Raw genomic sequence first — 16,402 nt, 5'->3', positions numbered from 1 at the left:
TTGAATTATTTGTCTAATTTTATGTGTAAAAGTGTTATACTATCAGCTGTATGTTCTCATATCCCTTTTTTCAGGAGCACTTTAAACATCAGACCACATCAAACTATGTCATTTCATTTGACAGTTTTGTTTAGTTTTTTTGTTGTTTTTTTTAACTAAATAAGACATTCCACTTGCAAGTCATGTGGCCAGTTTTTATGTTAAAAGTTGAAATACTTAGAAAGCAACTGGCGGGCCGGATTCAAACACTTGGTGGGCCGCATGTGGCCCCCGGGCCGCAGTTTGCCCACCCCTGCCATACAGCATCCATATCAAACTTGTGCGGGCCGCACTAACATTAAACTTTCATATCAAGATGGGGGCTTCAAATTAGACGCCAAATGCAGCCTGCGGCCAGCAAGTTTGAGACCCCTTCATTTCCAAACAATTCACTCCCAACTTAATGTTCTGTAGGCTGTATATCTTTGTACTCTTTTTATTATTAAGTGAGGGTTACATTACTCACTCTGCAACTACCACATGTTTTTTTTTTTTTAATACGAAACAGAAAATGATTGGACCGGTTTCATAATTGTTGCCACGGAAATGTGCTGCTGGATCCAGATGAAACAGGAACGGACACACACGGTCACAAATACATGACCACATGGTTCTGTGTATTGTCTGTTTACATTCACACTGGTCCCTATACACTAATGCAGTTTTCCACTCCAGCTTGCAAAGTGGATTTTACCACAATGAAAACGTTGACTTAGTCATAATGTTTGTTTTTAGTGGAGCTGAAAAAACCCACTAAAAGAAATTCTGATGCATCACTGGAAATGCAGGGATCAGTTTCTTCAGCATATATTTGTTTGAATCCGAGTTCATCAGAGTTCGTGCCTGCTGTGAAAAAGAGGTTATTTACTGTATTTGGTTACAAGCACAAAAGGCTTCATATGAAAGGAAATGTTATGTTCTGTGAGTGATATGGATGAGACTAAATATTTCGGGATGCTTAGCACAGAGACTTTTGTTGAGCTAACAGCATTCTAAATAAATGATGGTGAACTTGGGCCAATTAAGTTCTATTCACTTTTGTATTCTCATATTCAATTCACTTTGATGAGATTGTATGTTTCCAACCTTGTCATATTCTGTTTGATGACATCACTTTTGCTTCTGAACTTGCTATGAAACAATCCGGTGTTATCCGGCACACCTTAAAACGCATAAAATCACACAGAAAAATATTTTTGTCACTTTTATCACTCCCATCGTCAGGCTCTTAAATCAAAGTCAGGGAAGCTACTTTGATTTAGCATGCAGCACGGCGTCAGTAATGATGCCCCCCACCCCCCGCCTCCTCCAGTGTAATTGCAGGCCCTGTTTGCTGGTCTTGTTTAGATGCATCAATCTCACTGCTGAATGCAATAGACGACTGCCGCCTGTGTTCAGCATTCAAATGATCTGCCGGTCAATTAGTCATGAAGTTGAAAGAAAACGTATTGAAGATTATTTTTTTTTATCTCTCTACAATAATCGGAATCTGTATTTCAAAGAAGAATGACATCAACTGTGACCAAACAAGTCAAGCAAGAGTCAAATACGCAAACCAAACAGAATACTTCACATTTCTGCGGGCAACACACACACACACAATAATACACACTCTTTCACACATTTGCCCACACATCCTTGCACTCCCCGATGAGTGTAGAAAAACCTCATTAAGATCAAAGACTTGTTTCTTTTAATTAATTTGTCGCTCCAGCCCTATTCTGCCTTCATGCACACACACACACATACACACACACACACACACACACATAAACAGAGGAAAACTAATTAGACCAAGGTTATTTTTAAACCGGACTCTGTTTTTGGGAGCATTTTGGAATCTGTTGATCTACCCCATAACCCCATATCTCACTACAGGTGTGATACTTTAACTCATTCCATATCAAAGACGTAGTTATATGTTTTTGAAAGTATTCCTCAGTTTATACTGCCGGTTGTCTTGGAAAGGTATACTAAACTGTGGTGAGACCAGCCATGTTGTTTGGCATAGAGACAGTGCCACTGAGGAAAAGACAGGTAGCAGAGACGAGGATGCTGAGGTTCTTATTGGGAGTGACCAGGATGGATAGGATCAGGAACGAGTACATCAGAGGGACATTACATGTTAGAGGCCTTGGAGTTAAAGTCAGAGAGACCATACTGAGATGGTTCGGACATGTGAATATATTGGTAGAAGGATGCTGCGTTCAGAGTTGCCAGGTAGGAGGCGTAAAGGAAGACCAAAGATTAGTTGGTATGAGAGTCCGTCCGTCTCCTCCAATCAAGGTCTTTTCTGTACATCAATGTGATTTATTTATGTGATTTATGCAGAAAGTAGTTTCGGAATAGTTTTATAAAATTGCTAAACCACAAGAGTACACTGAATGCCTGCCTGCATAGAATAGTAACACCACAAAACTGACAATGACTTTGCATATATTCTTTTGTGGCAACTTGTATTTTACATGGTGTGTGTGTGTGTGTGTTTAAATGTCATTTTTCCCTACTGAGAGGGGAAATTGGGTTAGATCTTTCCCACAGGACTGGTGAAACCCAACATTACTCCCTTATGACAACTCAGAGGGTATTAAGTCTATTTTCTTCATTCATTAAAGACTCTGTAACCAAAGACGTGTGAATCTAATTATGCCGGATCTAAATGCGTCCCAGAACACCAAAACAAAACAAAACAATGCAAGCATGTGTGTTTTGAATAGTTGTCAATGAATACCTTTTCCGATGTGTGCGCCTGTGTGTATTTGAGAGAAAGAAACACACACACATAGAACACACACCTGCCACATCAAAGCCAGGTGTTCAAGCACAGGGGCTGTCTAAAAGGTGGTCCACAGTGGGAGGTGCCCACACAGTTCAGGGGTATTGTTCAGGCTAATTATACATGCAGAAACATAGCAGCTGAGCTCATTATAATGCGCATGCTGACATCTTGTCTACACTTGTAGTCGGAATTTCATAGGTCAAACCGTAGTATTTATTCATTTGGATTTTACAGTATTATTTGATAGGATTTATTGTTGAATATTTTTAGTGGTATTATAGTCATCATTGTCATGACTTTGATCATTTCACATTTGCACTGAATTGTACACACAATATATATTTGGAAAAATGAATAGTGGCATTTACTGCATGCAAAGCTGTCACGAAACATTCCAGTAGCGTGGAATCAGGGCCAGCAAGGACTTCTCTGCTGGCCTAAGCTCCTAAATTCTACTATTTGTTCCATGAAATTGTAATAATCTAGTCCCAACAGTCTAGTACAGGCGTGGGCAAACTACGGCCCGGGGGCCACATGCATTCCACCAAGCGTTTGAATCTGGCCCACCAGTTGCTTTCTAACTTTTAACATACAAACTTGCAAGATGACTTAAAAGTCGGATGTCTTATTTTTTTTTTTTGAAGACAACAAAACTGTAAAATTAAATTACATAGTTTGATGTGGTCTGATGTTTAAAGTGCTCCTGAAAATTATAAGCATAAAATAGTGTGTGTGTGTGTGGGGAGGGGGGGGGGGGGGGGGGGGTTAAATATATGTTCTGGTGCCCCGGACAATTTTGTTAACTCAATGCAGCCCACAAGTCAAAATATTTGCCCACCCCTGGTCTAGTATCTTAAGTCTTAAAAATAGCTTCCGTATACATGGATATATATGTTATATATTTTTGTCCAATCAGATTTTAGTCGTGTGTTGACATGTCAATCTAATCTACTCAGGGCAGACAGAATCAGCAGTGCTGGAAAACACAATTAGCAATGGAGCTGTTTCTTCAACCAGTCAGATTTCAGATTTGCCTCATAAGGCCAGCTAGCAGGCCCACAATGTCAGCATTTATTTGTCTGTCTTCTAATTGGTTGGTCAGAGCAAAGCTGTTCTATAAATAGTTTGTAGAGGATAGATCTTGTCTAATTAGCATCTCTTGTAAGACATATTTTTTTATGTTTATATCATGTTATTAGAAAAATATGAATTCTGAATTGCTCCAAATGATGTTGCATAGTACAGGTTTTGTTACATTTGGATGTTAGATTTGCTCGTTACATTTGGCTGAGCGCTAAATTTACAGGCAGCTTCTACCAGGTGATTGCCTCTCTCTGCAATATATATATATTTATATGTAACACATATATATGTAGTTAGTTAGATACTTAAATGTGAAGCACTCATATGACACTTTCTTATTCACTTCTTCTTCTTCTTAATTTATTTCAGACATGCATACTATGTTACATTATTCTTTCTCACATAAGCACTTACAATATCTATTTATATATATATATATACATATATATACATATACATACACAAATATACACATACATATAAATACACACATATCTACATACATATATACACATACACATACATGCATACACACAACACCTCATTACTACACATGTCTGAAAAGGAGCAGGAAGAAGCAAAGCTTATTAAATCCTACCCCTTCTCCACGCCATAGCAGTTACCAATTCAATAAGTTTTTTGTTTTTTTTTTCACACATATAATCACAGAACATAGAATCATAGAATCATAATCATAGAACTTCTGATTACTATGCTAGTGTGACCATGACACCTTTCTCTTTATTACATGTGAATGGGATGTAAAAAAAACGATGCTACCCAAACAACCATTGTGGGCGAGCCCTAGCCAAAATGACCATTGTCGGCAGGCAAGAAAGAGCGGAAACATATCCTTTTAAGGATGAATAGATTGGAGTTTGCACCAAGCTGTCCTATCTAGTCTTTGAGCATGAACTGATGAAGCCTGCTCGGATAAAAGGCAAAACGTCTTCAAAGACGAACCCGAGCAGTCCATTTGCAATCAATTCAATGTCATAAATGTCCTTTGTTTGTTTTTCTGGTCGTCAAAAACTCATCTAGTGTCCAGCATATCCTCATAATGCATTCTTGAGTGTCCAGTTTGATTCTGTTCTTTCTTCGGTTGTACTTCCTGCCTATCCGTCGATACAAACTCCAGCTGTAAACATGCTGCTTTCCAAGAAATAATCCCCCAGCACCGAGTTGGTCTTTTGTGCTCTTGTAGGTCTTTAGACGTGGCCACCATTGATGCATGGACTCCCTCAAACCGGGCTTTTATTTGGTCTCCTGGTCTGCTTATCTTTTGTGTTATAGACATCCTTGCCAGTTTTTTTTCTTCCTGTCCAGCAGCTGGGTTCTGCAGGCTGCCTGCTTCCTTCTGCATGAGTCATGATCCAATGGAGGGTTAATTGGGATTACAGAGACCTGCTATTGCCATATTGACCGTCTGTTCCTTTTGCTACCCACTGTCCAACACCTACACAACGCACCCCCGCTCACTTGCCACATATTCCTTTTCCATTCCGCAAACCATCTCGAGATCAATAAGTCAGCAGTACTGTTCTTCACAGGAGAGAGTGTGATGTTGTGTGTGTGGTGGGGGGGGGTGTAAATTCGTAGAATTTAAAGGTTGAGACATCTATAATTAAAGTCTTAAATGGCTACTGCTCTTCCTCTAAAAATTCTGAAGAAGCACTTTTGTGATGGATAGTGAACATACACGCACTAAAATGACTTTCATGTTAAGCTTTAAAACATTATGTGGAACAGTTATTTCAGAGGAAATGTGCTGCATTTTTTTTTGTCAACCGGGAGGAAAAACGTGACAGCATATTAATAGCAATTTTATTCGTCTAAAACCATAGCATTTATATATTCCATACTTCCTACAGTGCACTGCAAAACTGTCAGGATGAGGGTCTTCTTCATTCAAATGAAAAAGAATCAGACAGATATAAACCCAGCGAGACGAGGGTGACATATAAACACATACACATTTACCTGCAGCTCCACGTGCGCACGTGCGTGCACAGACACATTTATTGTTTTTGTCATCTTTTGCCATTTCCTGGAGCTTCTCTCGCTGCATGAGGTTTTTTTTTTTTTTGCACTTCTTCTTTCCCGAGCTGTGAGCAACAATCAGACAGAGAATCAAGGGGTGCCAAGCAAAGAGTCATTCTATGACAAACACAGATACAAACTGTGTGGGAGCGGCGGTGAAAGCTGAATTTAGATTTTACCTAAACCAGCCATTCTCTATTCTTACATTCAAAATAAGATGCACATTTTCAGGAAAAAAAAAGTAGCATTCTTGATTGTGATTAGCTGTTAACCCTAGGCTAGGGGTCGAGAACTTGCAACTACAATAGCTGTATGTTGCTCATCAGCCTCATTGTTGAGGCTTCCTTCGCCGAGCGCAGTGATTCTTTTTGGTGGGGAAAAAAAATTTTTTCAGTGTTTCCATTTTTTCAAAGTAGGCTTACACAGGCACCCTGCACTTCTGTTAAGTAATTTTTTTTAATCACTTTCTAAAAGTTTATAATCGAGGTAGGAGACAAAATGGCTCTTTTGATAGGAACTGTTTCCAAGCTGACCTAGGCTGTGTTTATATGAACATGGACGTTTTCAAAAAAACACACTCAAAAAAAATCATCTCTGTCCATACAAAAATGCACTCTCCAATGGGATGTAAGGTAATTTTAGCCAATCAGAAGCATCAGTGACGTCATATTTGTACGCAAGTCATAGGAGGAGAGAGCTATACATGTGCACTGATTGAGCTACTGACATAAAACCTATGTTTGTTACTAAAATGTAACAGATATCAGGATCATGCTGTGAAATGTAGTTCATTTTATAGCTCCAAACATTCAGATATATCTTTTTTTTCCCTTCTGCTGGGATGAACATTGAAATCATCCAATGTGTCTCGGTGGCCTTGACTTGCTGAAATGGCTCCATGACATTAGATATGCAGCACAAAACATGTACGATAAAGAGAATGTTTCAATGCCTGGCTTGTCAATTTGTTCCATCAGCTAGAGGTCCGATCGGGTCTTGTCCAAAACAATTGCCAATTTTGCTTGTCAATGTAAATTGAAAGTCCTCTCCGTATGCTTAAAACAAGCCATGTCAAGTTTTTCGCCATCCATACATATATGCTGAAGCCGGAGTTTTGTTTTCCTGTGGTCAAAAGACCAAAACTTTCTGTGTATCTGTGTTCCTGTAGACATAGCTTTAGAGTATTTGTATTGATATTTTCCTCCAATGGGTTCAGTTCAATACAGTACACATTTCACTTTTTTTTTCTTTTCAGTACCCCTTATGGGTATATTCATCTCATTTCTCCCGTCAAACATGAAAACTAGAAAGACTCTTAGTTGATACAGACCTATCTGCCATTGTCTGTGTCTAATGGAAATAAGTAACAATAAAGAAAATAAAAAGCATTTAAAGGGCCAGTAGGTATCCAAGCATGAGGTCCAAGTCAAGTCATTGTAGGGCACGGGTCTCAAACACGCGGTCCACGGGCAAAATGTGGCCCGCAGGACACTAGTTTGAGGCCCCCGCCTTGATATGAAAGTTTAATGTTAGTGCGGCCCGCGCAAGTTTGATATGGATGCTGTATGGTATCATGTACCCAGAAAAAATTATTACGTTTGATTAATGTTCATGTTAAAGGTTAAATAACTGTTAATAGTTATCCTCCCTATCAGTGTGGAAGTGGTAAGTTTTTGGCTATTTAAGTTTAAAGGAAATAACTTGAAGGCTACCGTTTAGGTCGCTAGCTCTCTAGTTTGCGAGTTAGCATGTGTCTCAAGACCCTGCAGTTGCGCAATATGTTGTAAATAAAAAAAGTATAAATGTGACTATAGTCGTGTTTTGTCATGTCTACAGGGCTCTAATAATGCTTTGTTAATTTTAGTCTGAAAAAAATAATTTGTCTACCCACCAACTATATGTGGTTTCTTAAATTTTTATTATTTGCCGTTTTATTATTAGTATTATATTTATTTATTACTGATTGATTTTCTTTATTCTTGATTCGTTTATTTTTCATCTTATTTTGTGCAGAAAAATAAAAATTAAGCTATTTGAGAACAGTGGAATGTTTTATCAGAGCTTTTATTGTAGAAAATCGGAACCAAAGCACTGAAAAAGTTTGTATATTTTTCTGTTTTTAATAAATGTGTTTGTTTTTTTTGGAAAAACCTGATGCGGCCCAGCCTTGCTGAGACCCTAGCTCCAGTAGCCCCCAGGTAAATTGAGTTTGAGACCCCTGTTGTAGACGATGTTGAGACTTCAGAAGCAGAATTTTGGGGCAATGCCTGCAGCTCAGGAGTAGTACACTGAGGCTGTGCCGAGACCCCAGCAGCACATCATATAGGCGACGAGTGCTGCAACCCAGGAACCTTTGACAACATCTTATTCAGAGAAAATGAGGGAATAAAGACATAGAGACCAGCAGACAAATGGCTTAAATCAATCTAGAGTCACATTAATTTTAGGCATTGCATTGAAGCAATATTAGAACAGCATAAATGTGAGACAGTAAGCATGTCTTTGGAAACGGTGAATGCGTGAGGCCTTATTAAAAGGTACCACATATATTGAACTAAACTCGTTGTAAGAGAATTGATGTTAAGTTAAAAAGCGGTCAGTTATCATGAAGCAAAACAGACGCCCAAACATACAAGGGCACACTCTTGCTCATTTCCGAACTCATGCATACACTTTCATGCAAATACACACACACACACACACAAGCCGAGCATCCTCTGTGCGCTCGGCTTTTCCTCCGGGGTAAGTTAGTGGTGCTTTTATGTGCCAACATCAAAGACGCCCGTATGGATGTATAAATAGGCCTCGGGGCCGAAAAAGTTTTACTTGTCATGAGTTTGATACCCTGTCGGCTAGACAAGGTCATACATTAACTTCTTAACCACCTGTCTAACACACTCATACGCATACACAGACAAGTACATGGTCCATATTCATGAGCATATGTACATGGAAGCACTAACATAGTCAAGCCCTGTATTTTACTTAGATGTACCAATTCTGAAACTAATGCAGTTGCTTTGTTTGTATCCAGGAGAAAAACTACAGCTTGGGTCTACGCATCATAACAGCTGGGACAGACTTTGGACATGCCTGGTTTACATATTTCACAAGGAGGAGGAGTCTTAACAAATGAATGTGTCCATGTTGTGTTCTCGCAAAGCAAAGGCAGGCTTCCACAGTGGTGCACACAGTGGTCGAGGTACCTCCCAATGAAGTGCATTATTAGCTAGCTTACACTAACTCATTTTCTTTTGTTTGAATGCACAGGGAAAGAAATATGTGTTCATGTTCCACGTAAGGATTGTGGATGATGGGCAAAATTCCCCCCCAAAATAACATACATCATATGTAGAAGAGACCAGTGGTGACAATTTAGCGACATGGTCTCCATATTTAACAAGTAGGCGTACGCATTAAAAGTAAAATGTCATGTCATGCATTTCGAAAGGTATCTGCTGTTCAGGCCAACGGGACTGGAGCTCTAATTGTATAGAAGTATCTCCCTGCAGTGCCAGTCTGAAAGTTGCATAAACCCCTCCACAATGCATCTGTGAAATATGACTCATTGCAAAAATAAAATATAAAAAAGTGGAAAAAATACAGCTAAAAGGCATAACGTAACTAGAAAAAGCTAAGATTCAACTTAAATGCTGGAACTATTAATGCTGCACGTCAGCCAATAAGGAACACATATGCTTATGTATAATGTATAAAGTGGTTTATTGGTGTAGTGGGTAACAACATCTGTACTTGGCTCAGGGGACTGTGGTTTGAATTATAAACCATAGAGACAATGATTCCTTCTTTCTCACATACACTGTGAAAAACTAACAGCAGGAGCCCCAGCAGCGTCAATGTATCTGGAGCTGGGTATCACTGCAGCATAGCATCTCTCCACAGAGCAGAGGGGGAGACTTCTCTGTGCTCACATCAAAGGAGGTTTGTCTAACTTGGGTCTGGCATTGTGCTTGGTAGAGTGAGTCCTTGGAGCAGCCTCGCTCGTTCTTATCTACCCCCTACAGACTCTTTTTCTGCTGCAACACAACTGGCTGCAGAAAACACTGGTGCATGCAAGTGTGGCTCTGTGTGATCAAATGTGCCCACTGACAAACAGTAGTACACACACGCACAAGCGAAGACATGATAATAGCAGAATTCGTCATGCCATGAAAAGCCCCGCCCTTCTAGTGCCTGTTTTGAAACCAAGCAGGTTCAGTAAACATTTGAAAGGGATTATATGATCATACTTGGATACAAGCCAATTTAAAGAATTGCTTCTGATGTTCAATATTTTAAACACACATTGCAAAAACAACAGTTTGACTGATGAGCAGTTCAATTTTAGTGTTTGTTGTCCAGTCAATCATGGTTAGTAATCACACACAACTGGAGATTTACAATATTTTCAATACCAATATCATTGTTGAGCAGTTTTTATTCCGGTTTATAATGCATAGAAAGTTGAAGATGCTTGGTGTTTGTTCAACAGAGCTCTGAGAATTGAGTGTGCATATGTTAGTGAGTTGTGAATATCATCCCACTGGCCAATTACGCAATTTAGGCAAATACTAAGGGCGCAGATCCAACAAACCTTTATTAGATTATGCAGAGTTTGGTGCAGCCAATCTGATTGTTCAGCCTGTGCTTATATGCATATACATGTTTTATCCTACATGGGGGTAATTACCCTGACACCAGTGACTCATTAACCCAGTTTTGCCTGGTGAACCAACATCCTTTTCAGTGCCCTCGTTGAAGCAGATTAGACATACAGTGACCCCTATTGGTGGGATGTACATATTGCAGCAACATCATGCGCTCACTGCACTACAGACAAAAAATGAGTTTGTGGATGATCGAAGGGTCACACTGTGGGACTGAGCAAAACAAAAACATGCATTTTGAAAGAAATTTAACTGCTTCAACTACATATTTTGAAAATATTTTTTGTTTCTTTTTTCACCATTTCAAATAAGTGCCAGTGTTCATTCACAAATAAACTTTGGCCTTGGAATTATTTCGACATCCCTCCCTATTTTGATTCCAAAAGTCACTGACCAGAGTGAGGACAAACAGAAGAGAACAAACTTCACTTTCACTGAACTTCCTCCCTTCGCTCATGTGGGAACCTCTGCCACGATGCACACATCCTTTTACACATTATTACTGTTTTTCAGCTCCATGCTATGTGTGAATGGCGATGGCTTAGCACTGGCTCCCCTTGAACTTGCTCCAATTCCCTGCAATGACAAAGCAGTGGAGAAACTATCTCGTCTTGCTGCCACTTACATCAACGAGGATCGCGCCGATGGGTATAAATTTGCCCTCAACCGCATTGCCAACGTCCACCTACACGCTCAGGTGAGTGGGGACTAATAGGCCTACTTGGCAGCATAAGTCACTTGAGGATTACTGTAATCTAGTGATTCCAAACCACTGTGCGCCAGCATGAGTGCACCATGAGAGATAATCAGATTATGTAATTTCACTGAATGGGTACCAAATTATTATTTATTTACTACAATTAATTGACATGCACAAGGTACATAAACTATTGCCATTTGTACAGCATTTTTGTTTGGTGAAGTAAGACATTTACACTACTGCTGTAATATTATATTTTGTTTTTAATATGTTCAATGAAGTGGTTAATCTAAAAATCCCTTTGTAAATGGTAAGAGTACACAATAAATGAAAATTAACTTGATCATTTTGCTGGCCTCGATATATTACCATGCGCATGAGTGTCTATTTTCCTCATCTTCCGCCTTCAAACAGACAGGAAGCGAGCTCACTCTATGTATTGGTGTCTGCACCCTGGCGTGTTTGTTCCATAGAGCAATGGCATGAACGGAGTGAGCCCTTTTGTCAGTCATACAGTCTCTTTGTCTTGGTGGGTGGAGGCGAGGCTGCTAGCATACACACAGAGGGCGGAATGCTGTAACGTAGTAGAAATTTGTAGATTTCTGTGCACCAGCACAGAGGATGATGCCAGAGCAATCTGATTGGATGTTTAGAAAGTTTGTCGCTAAGCCATAACATGATTGTAAGGTTGCCCAGAAATAGAAACCATACAGTATCTATACAGCGAGTCCTCATTAATATTTTGACTGGGCTATAGACTATTCAAGCTAACATCTGGTTAGAGGCGGAGCACACCATGGACTAGTCCCCAGCCCATTGCAGGGCTGCAGAAATATAAACAGGCTGACCGAGTAGTTAGTCAATGTCAGGAGGTTGAGGGTCTCAATCTCCGTTGGGGCATCTCTGTGTGGAGTTTGAATGTTCTCCACATGCGTGCAATGGTTTTCTTCGGGCACTCTGTGTAGGACTTTGTTGGAATGTCACCAACAAATGCTTAGTGATATTTTTGTATTTGATTGTGCTTCACTGTCAGCATTCACACAGATATGATCCATTATTTGCATGATGCAGTGTGTATTACTAGAATCCTCCCCGTTAACCCTCACTTACATAACACACTCTGTTCACTCTGAACATCATAACTGTTGACGGCTACATTATGTTGAAGTTCATGCCCGGAGCTGCAGCCATTGCATCTATGAAGGTGTTGACACACTGTGATACCCTTATATGTGATCTACGTACAACAAACACGACAGAAATCTGGATTGCTGCCATTCTGCTCATGAACATTAACTTACTCTGTAATGTTTACTGTCCTCTTCCTTTTTACTTGTGTTTGCATTGTGCGTGTCAGGGCCCAGCAGGCAATGTGTATTACCTGGACCTGGATGTCCTGGAGACCAAGTGTCACGTAGGCAGTCCAAAACCATGGAAGCGCTGTCATATCAGGCCATTCATGGAAACAGTAAGGGACACACACATCTGCAAACACACATGAAATGTGTTGTGTACAGGTATAGTTTTTGTGTATCATTAAGAAACCAACATAGCTTATAGTACCCCCCCTACATAGTATTGATTAAATTATCAAATACACACGTACAGTATACATTAACTTTCTCTTTAGAGGTATACGGTGCCTTGTTTTCATCGGCTAATGGGACAGCTACGTATATGGAGCCCAATGAACTCCAGGCAACATGCCAAGCATATGAGTCATGTGACCAAAGTACTGTACATTTCCTGGTATGGAGCCTACATAGGTAGTTTGTGCCTGTGGCAACTTTCCATATACAGGTGGTCCCAATAATTGATTAAAAACATTATTTTGATCCGTCAACATCAGACTTGCCCGAGAACTAATTAGATCGGAAGAATGGTCGAAGAAGAAACATCGATAGCGTATCCTTAAGCATGTTGTTCTCTTTTTTATTAATTTTTCTTTTAATTATTGTATTTAGAAGACACACAACTACAGTATCCTTGAGCATGTTAAAGGATCTGTTCAAATAAATTGCAAATTCATTCATTGTCATGTTTGTTTCTCATAAAATTCAACTTTGTACTACTAAAGTTATGTCTCATATTACAATGTTTCATGGTTTTATACTTTTTTCTCTTAATATTTGGACTTTATTCTGGTGAAATTGATTGCAAATGGCCCCCATACTGCACTTTTGACATCCCTGCCTTTCAGTATAAATCAAGTCTTACTTGAAATGTATAGTCGAACATTTAGAGACAATTCTAAACTCTTGTTTTGCATTTTCAGCAAATCTCCGGTAACTGCAACACTACCATCCTGCACACACCAGAAGGCTACTCCTACCTGTACAGTTATGACTGTACTCTTGTGCCAGGTAACAGATTAGTTGTTTAACGCTGGCATTCATTAAGACTTTCATTTTATGCTGCAGACTCTTCTCTTGTAATGATGATCTATGACTAAATAATCCAAGACTTGATAAAATATGAACACTGAATTTGTAGTAAAGGATCAAAATACTGTACATTTCCCTGCAAATGCTTTTACCTCTGTATACTTCAGATAAATTTTAATGTACACATACAGTATGCTGTATCACTGCATGTTCTAAGACATAATTTAAGTTTAAGTTGGTCTAACATGAATGTAATATTTAAGTATTGTTTACACCTTTCCATGCAGACCCCCCAGAGAAACTGCAACAGACTTGTCCGACCTGCCCAATCCTTCTTCCTGTTGACAGTCCACAAGCTGTGAAAGCTGCTCAGGTCATGCTGGCGTCTTATAAGAGGCAGTCTACTCTGGGTGCAGGGCTCGGAGTGAAGCAGATCACCAGGGCAGCAGAACAAGTACGACTATTTATGCATTTATTAACTTCTCATGAGACATACTGTAGTTCCTTGGCAGATTTTATTACGCAGCAATTGGCTTTGTGTTTTGTTGGCCTCGCAATTACTGAGTATGTAAGAAGAAACTGAGTGGACTCAGTGAAGTGTGCTTTTGAGATTTGGCGTATACCTAGCAGGAAGCTAAATTATACCTATTACTATACTGTTGCTTTTCTCTCATGCATGTTTTTTGGTTGTATATTTCAGACTCTGCCAGTAAAAGCCAGATTTGTAGAATATACAGTCCAAGAGTGCCCAGAGGGAGTGACAGACAAAGGCACCTGTCAGCGGTTAACACTTGCTTCGGACACTGAGGTTTGCAAAAAAAAAAAAACTGCTTCAAGGAGCAAACATTTAATTTATTTTATATGTCAAGATAATGATAATGATTTATAATTAAACATTTGTATAAATAAATCCACCTCCTTAAAAAAACATAATTGACATGCCTGGTATTCTTTGCTGCTGAGTGCACCAGCACCCATGGCCACTACATGAAGAAATAAGGTATTGACCATTTCTCCAGAAACTATTATTCCTCACCACTAAGGTTGTAATAAGAGTAGCTGACAAGAGTCCTGGTGTTATTTATGTGTTTTGCGCTCAACTGCAACATTTTTGTGATTACGAGCCATTCATTCTCCAGAGAATGAATTCAATCTGGCATGTTCTCTTTCCACCAGACTGCAGGCTTTTGTACGGGTTCTGTACATGGAGACATTCATGATCATCCAGATGTTCAAGTGTCCTGTGAGATGTTCAAAATACAGGTACAGAAGCAACAAAGGCACATTTCACAGCATTGAGTTGTGTATTTGATATTTCATATTGCATGTCAGAGATTGGTTGATTTATATCAAAATACAAAAAGCAATTTAGTGGACTCACAAGGAGGGAATAAATGGGAAACAAATTTTAGTTTCTTTCTGTGTGTGTTTGACAAATAAACTTTTTAAACTCCCTATTCTGCTCCCCTCTACTGAGTCTGATTACTGTGAGCAACATTTGTCATCACAGTGATTTCAAATACATGTTTCAATGCAAAATACAGTAATTACCTTTAAAGGAGAGTGGTTCTTCTTGCATTGGAATGGTGTGATTCAAACAATCGTCTTTTTTAATTAGTAACCCATAGTGTCATGATTGCTTCCAAGTATGAGCAGTACTATGAGCAGATTATACGATAGAATGTTAAATAATTTTGTGACTTGACTCTGACTCACCCAACAGAGTCAAAAGTAGTAACATAATGCCACATCCAGATCCCTAAGTCTATAGGGAGCTAGATTATGCGGTAGAAACTCTAATGTTTTCTGTCCCTCCGCAGAATGTGGATGCCCCACGCCCAGTAGAGCCACAAGGTCATGACCTCCCCTTGCACCCCAATATCCCAACACTGCCTCCATTCCATTACCCAGAAAAAGATCAGCCGCCTACTCATTCAGACCCCACACCACATCTTGAAACTGAACCAGCACCGGTTGACCCTACACAGATTCTCCCTCGTCCCTTGGAACCTTCATCTAATTCCCCAACCACATCTTCCTCATCTTCTAGTGAGTCTGAAGAAGGTTTTTTAATTCAACCTTCATCCACTGGACGTTTTGAATCATCTTCTGAAGAGATAGGAGGCCCTCTGGCCCTACGTCCACCCTTTGACTTTCACTATAAGAAGCATGACCGCAAGAAACGGCAAGCAGTGACGGAAATCTCACCCACCCGCAAACCAACATTCCTGTCTGATTTCCCAAGTGGACCATCGCCTTTCCGCTCCTGCCCTGGGCCTGCTCGATACACTACAGTTTAAATGGCCAGTGATAAGGGTATTATTTCCATGGACAAAAAAAAAGTGTACTATAGTGCTCACAACAGTGGGTGATAAAATCACCATGTAATGAAATCTGACTCAGCTGTATGGAGTAATAAGTAATTAAAGTTTGGATTTAAAGCTAACATTTGTCAGCAGTGGTTCCTTGGTTTTATTCAAGACATTCATTCAAGACATTTTTATTTTTAAGTATTACCTATGATCAATGAGGGAGACCTAAATTGATGATAGCCAGCCCAATGTCCTTTTCCCCCAACTCTAACTGGAAGAGAGCAAGAAGAACTCAATCTATTGTGGTCCCAGCCACCCAAGGACACCACCAGTAGACCCAATCAGGTGACCGGCGACCGGGGACGCCTCACACCACTGCACTTGGCAAGAATCCAGAC

General features: G+C 39.7%; 1 protein-coding gene across 1 annotated transcript; it reads left to right on the top strand.

Moving 5' to 3' along the window:
• The first annotated feature begins 11,005 nt into the window (after window positions 1–11,005).
• LOC131129615 (fetuin-B) lies at window positions 11,006–16,138 on the top strand. The gene is made up of 7 exons (XM_058073341.2): window positions 11,006–11,305; window positions 12,666–12,776; window positions 13,584–13,671; window positions 13,980–14,146; window positions 14,393–14,500; window positions 14,869–14,955; window positions 15,513–16,138. The coding sequence occupies exons 1-7, from the start codon at window positions 11,084–11,086 to the stop codon at window positions 15,990–15,992; spliced, it is 1,263 nt and encodes a 420-aa protein (XP_057929324.2). The 5' UTR covers window positions 11,006–11,083; the 3' UTR covers window positions 15,993–16,138.
• Window positions 16,139–16,402: the final 264 nt, after the last annotated feature.

The sequence above is a fragment of the Doryrhamphus excisus genome, linkage group LG4 (genome assembly GCF_037039965.1).
Source record: "Doryrhamphus excisus strain RoL-2023G ecotype Guam linkage group LG4, RoL_Dexc_Guam_v1.1, whole genome shotgun sequence".
Lineage (NCBI taxonomy): Eukaryota > Metazoa > Chordata > Actinopteri > Syngnathiformes > Syngnathidae > Doryrhamphus > Doryrhamphus excisus.
The sequence above is the reverse complement of the archived record's forward strand: the minus strand, read 5'-3'. Positions and strand labels throughout refer to the sequence as shown.

What these genes read in the sequence shown, in the direction of transcription:
- LOC131129615 (XM_058073341.2), top strand. Translation starts at nt 11,084, where the DNA reads ATGCACACATCCTTTTACACATTATTACTGTTTTTCAGCTCCATGCTA. An exon ending in ACGTCCACCTACACGCTCAG is followed by an intron (nt 11,306 to 12,665) that starts GTGAGTGGGGAC and finishes TGTGCGTGTCAG; the next exon opens with GGCCCAGCAGGCAATGTGTA. An exon ending in TCAGGCCATTCATGGAAACA is followed by an intron (nt 12,777 to 13,583) that starts GTAAGGGACACA and finishes TTGCATTTTCAG; the next exon opens with CAAATCTCCGGTAACTGCAA.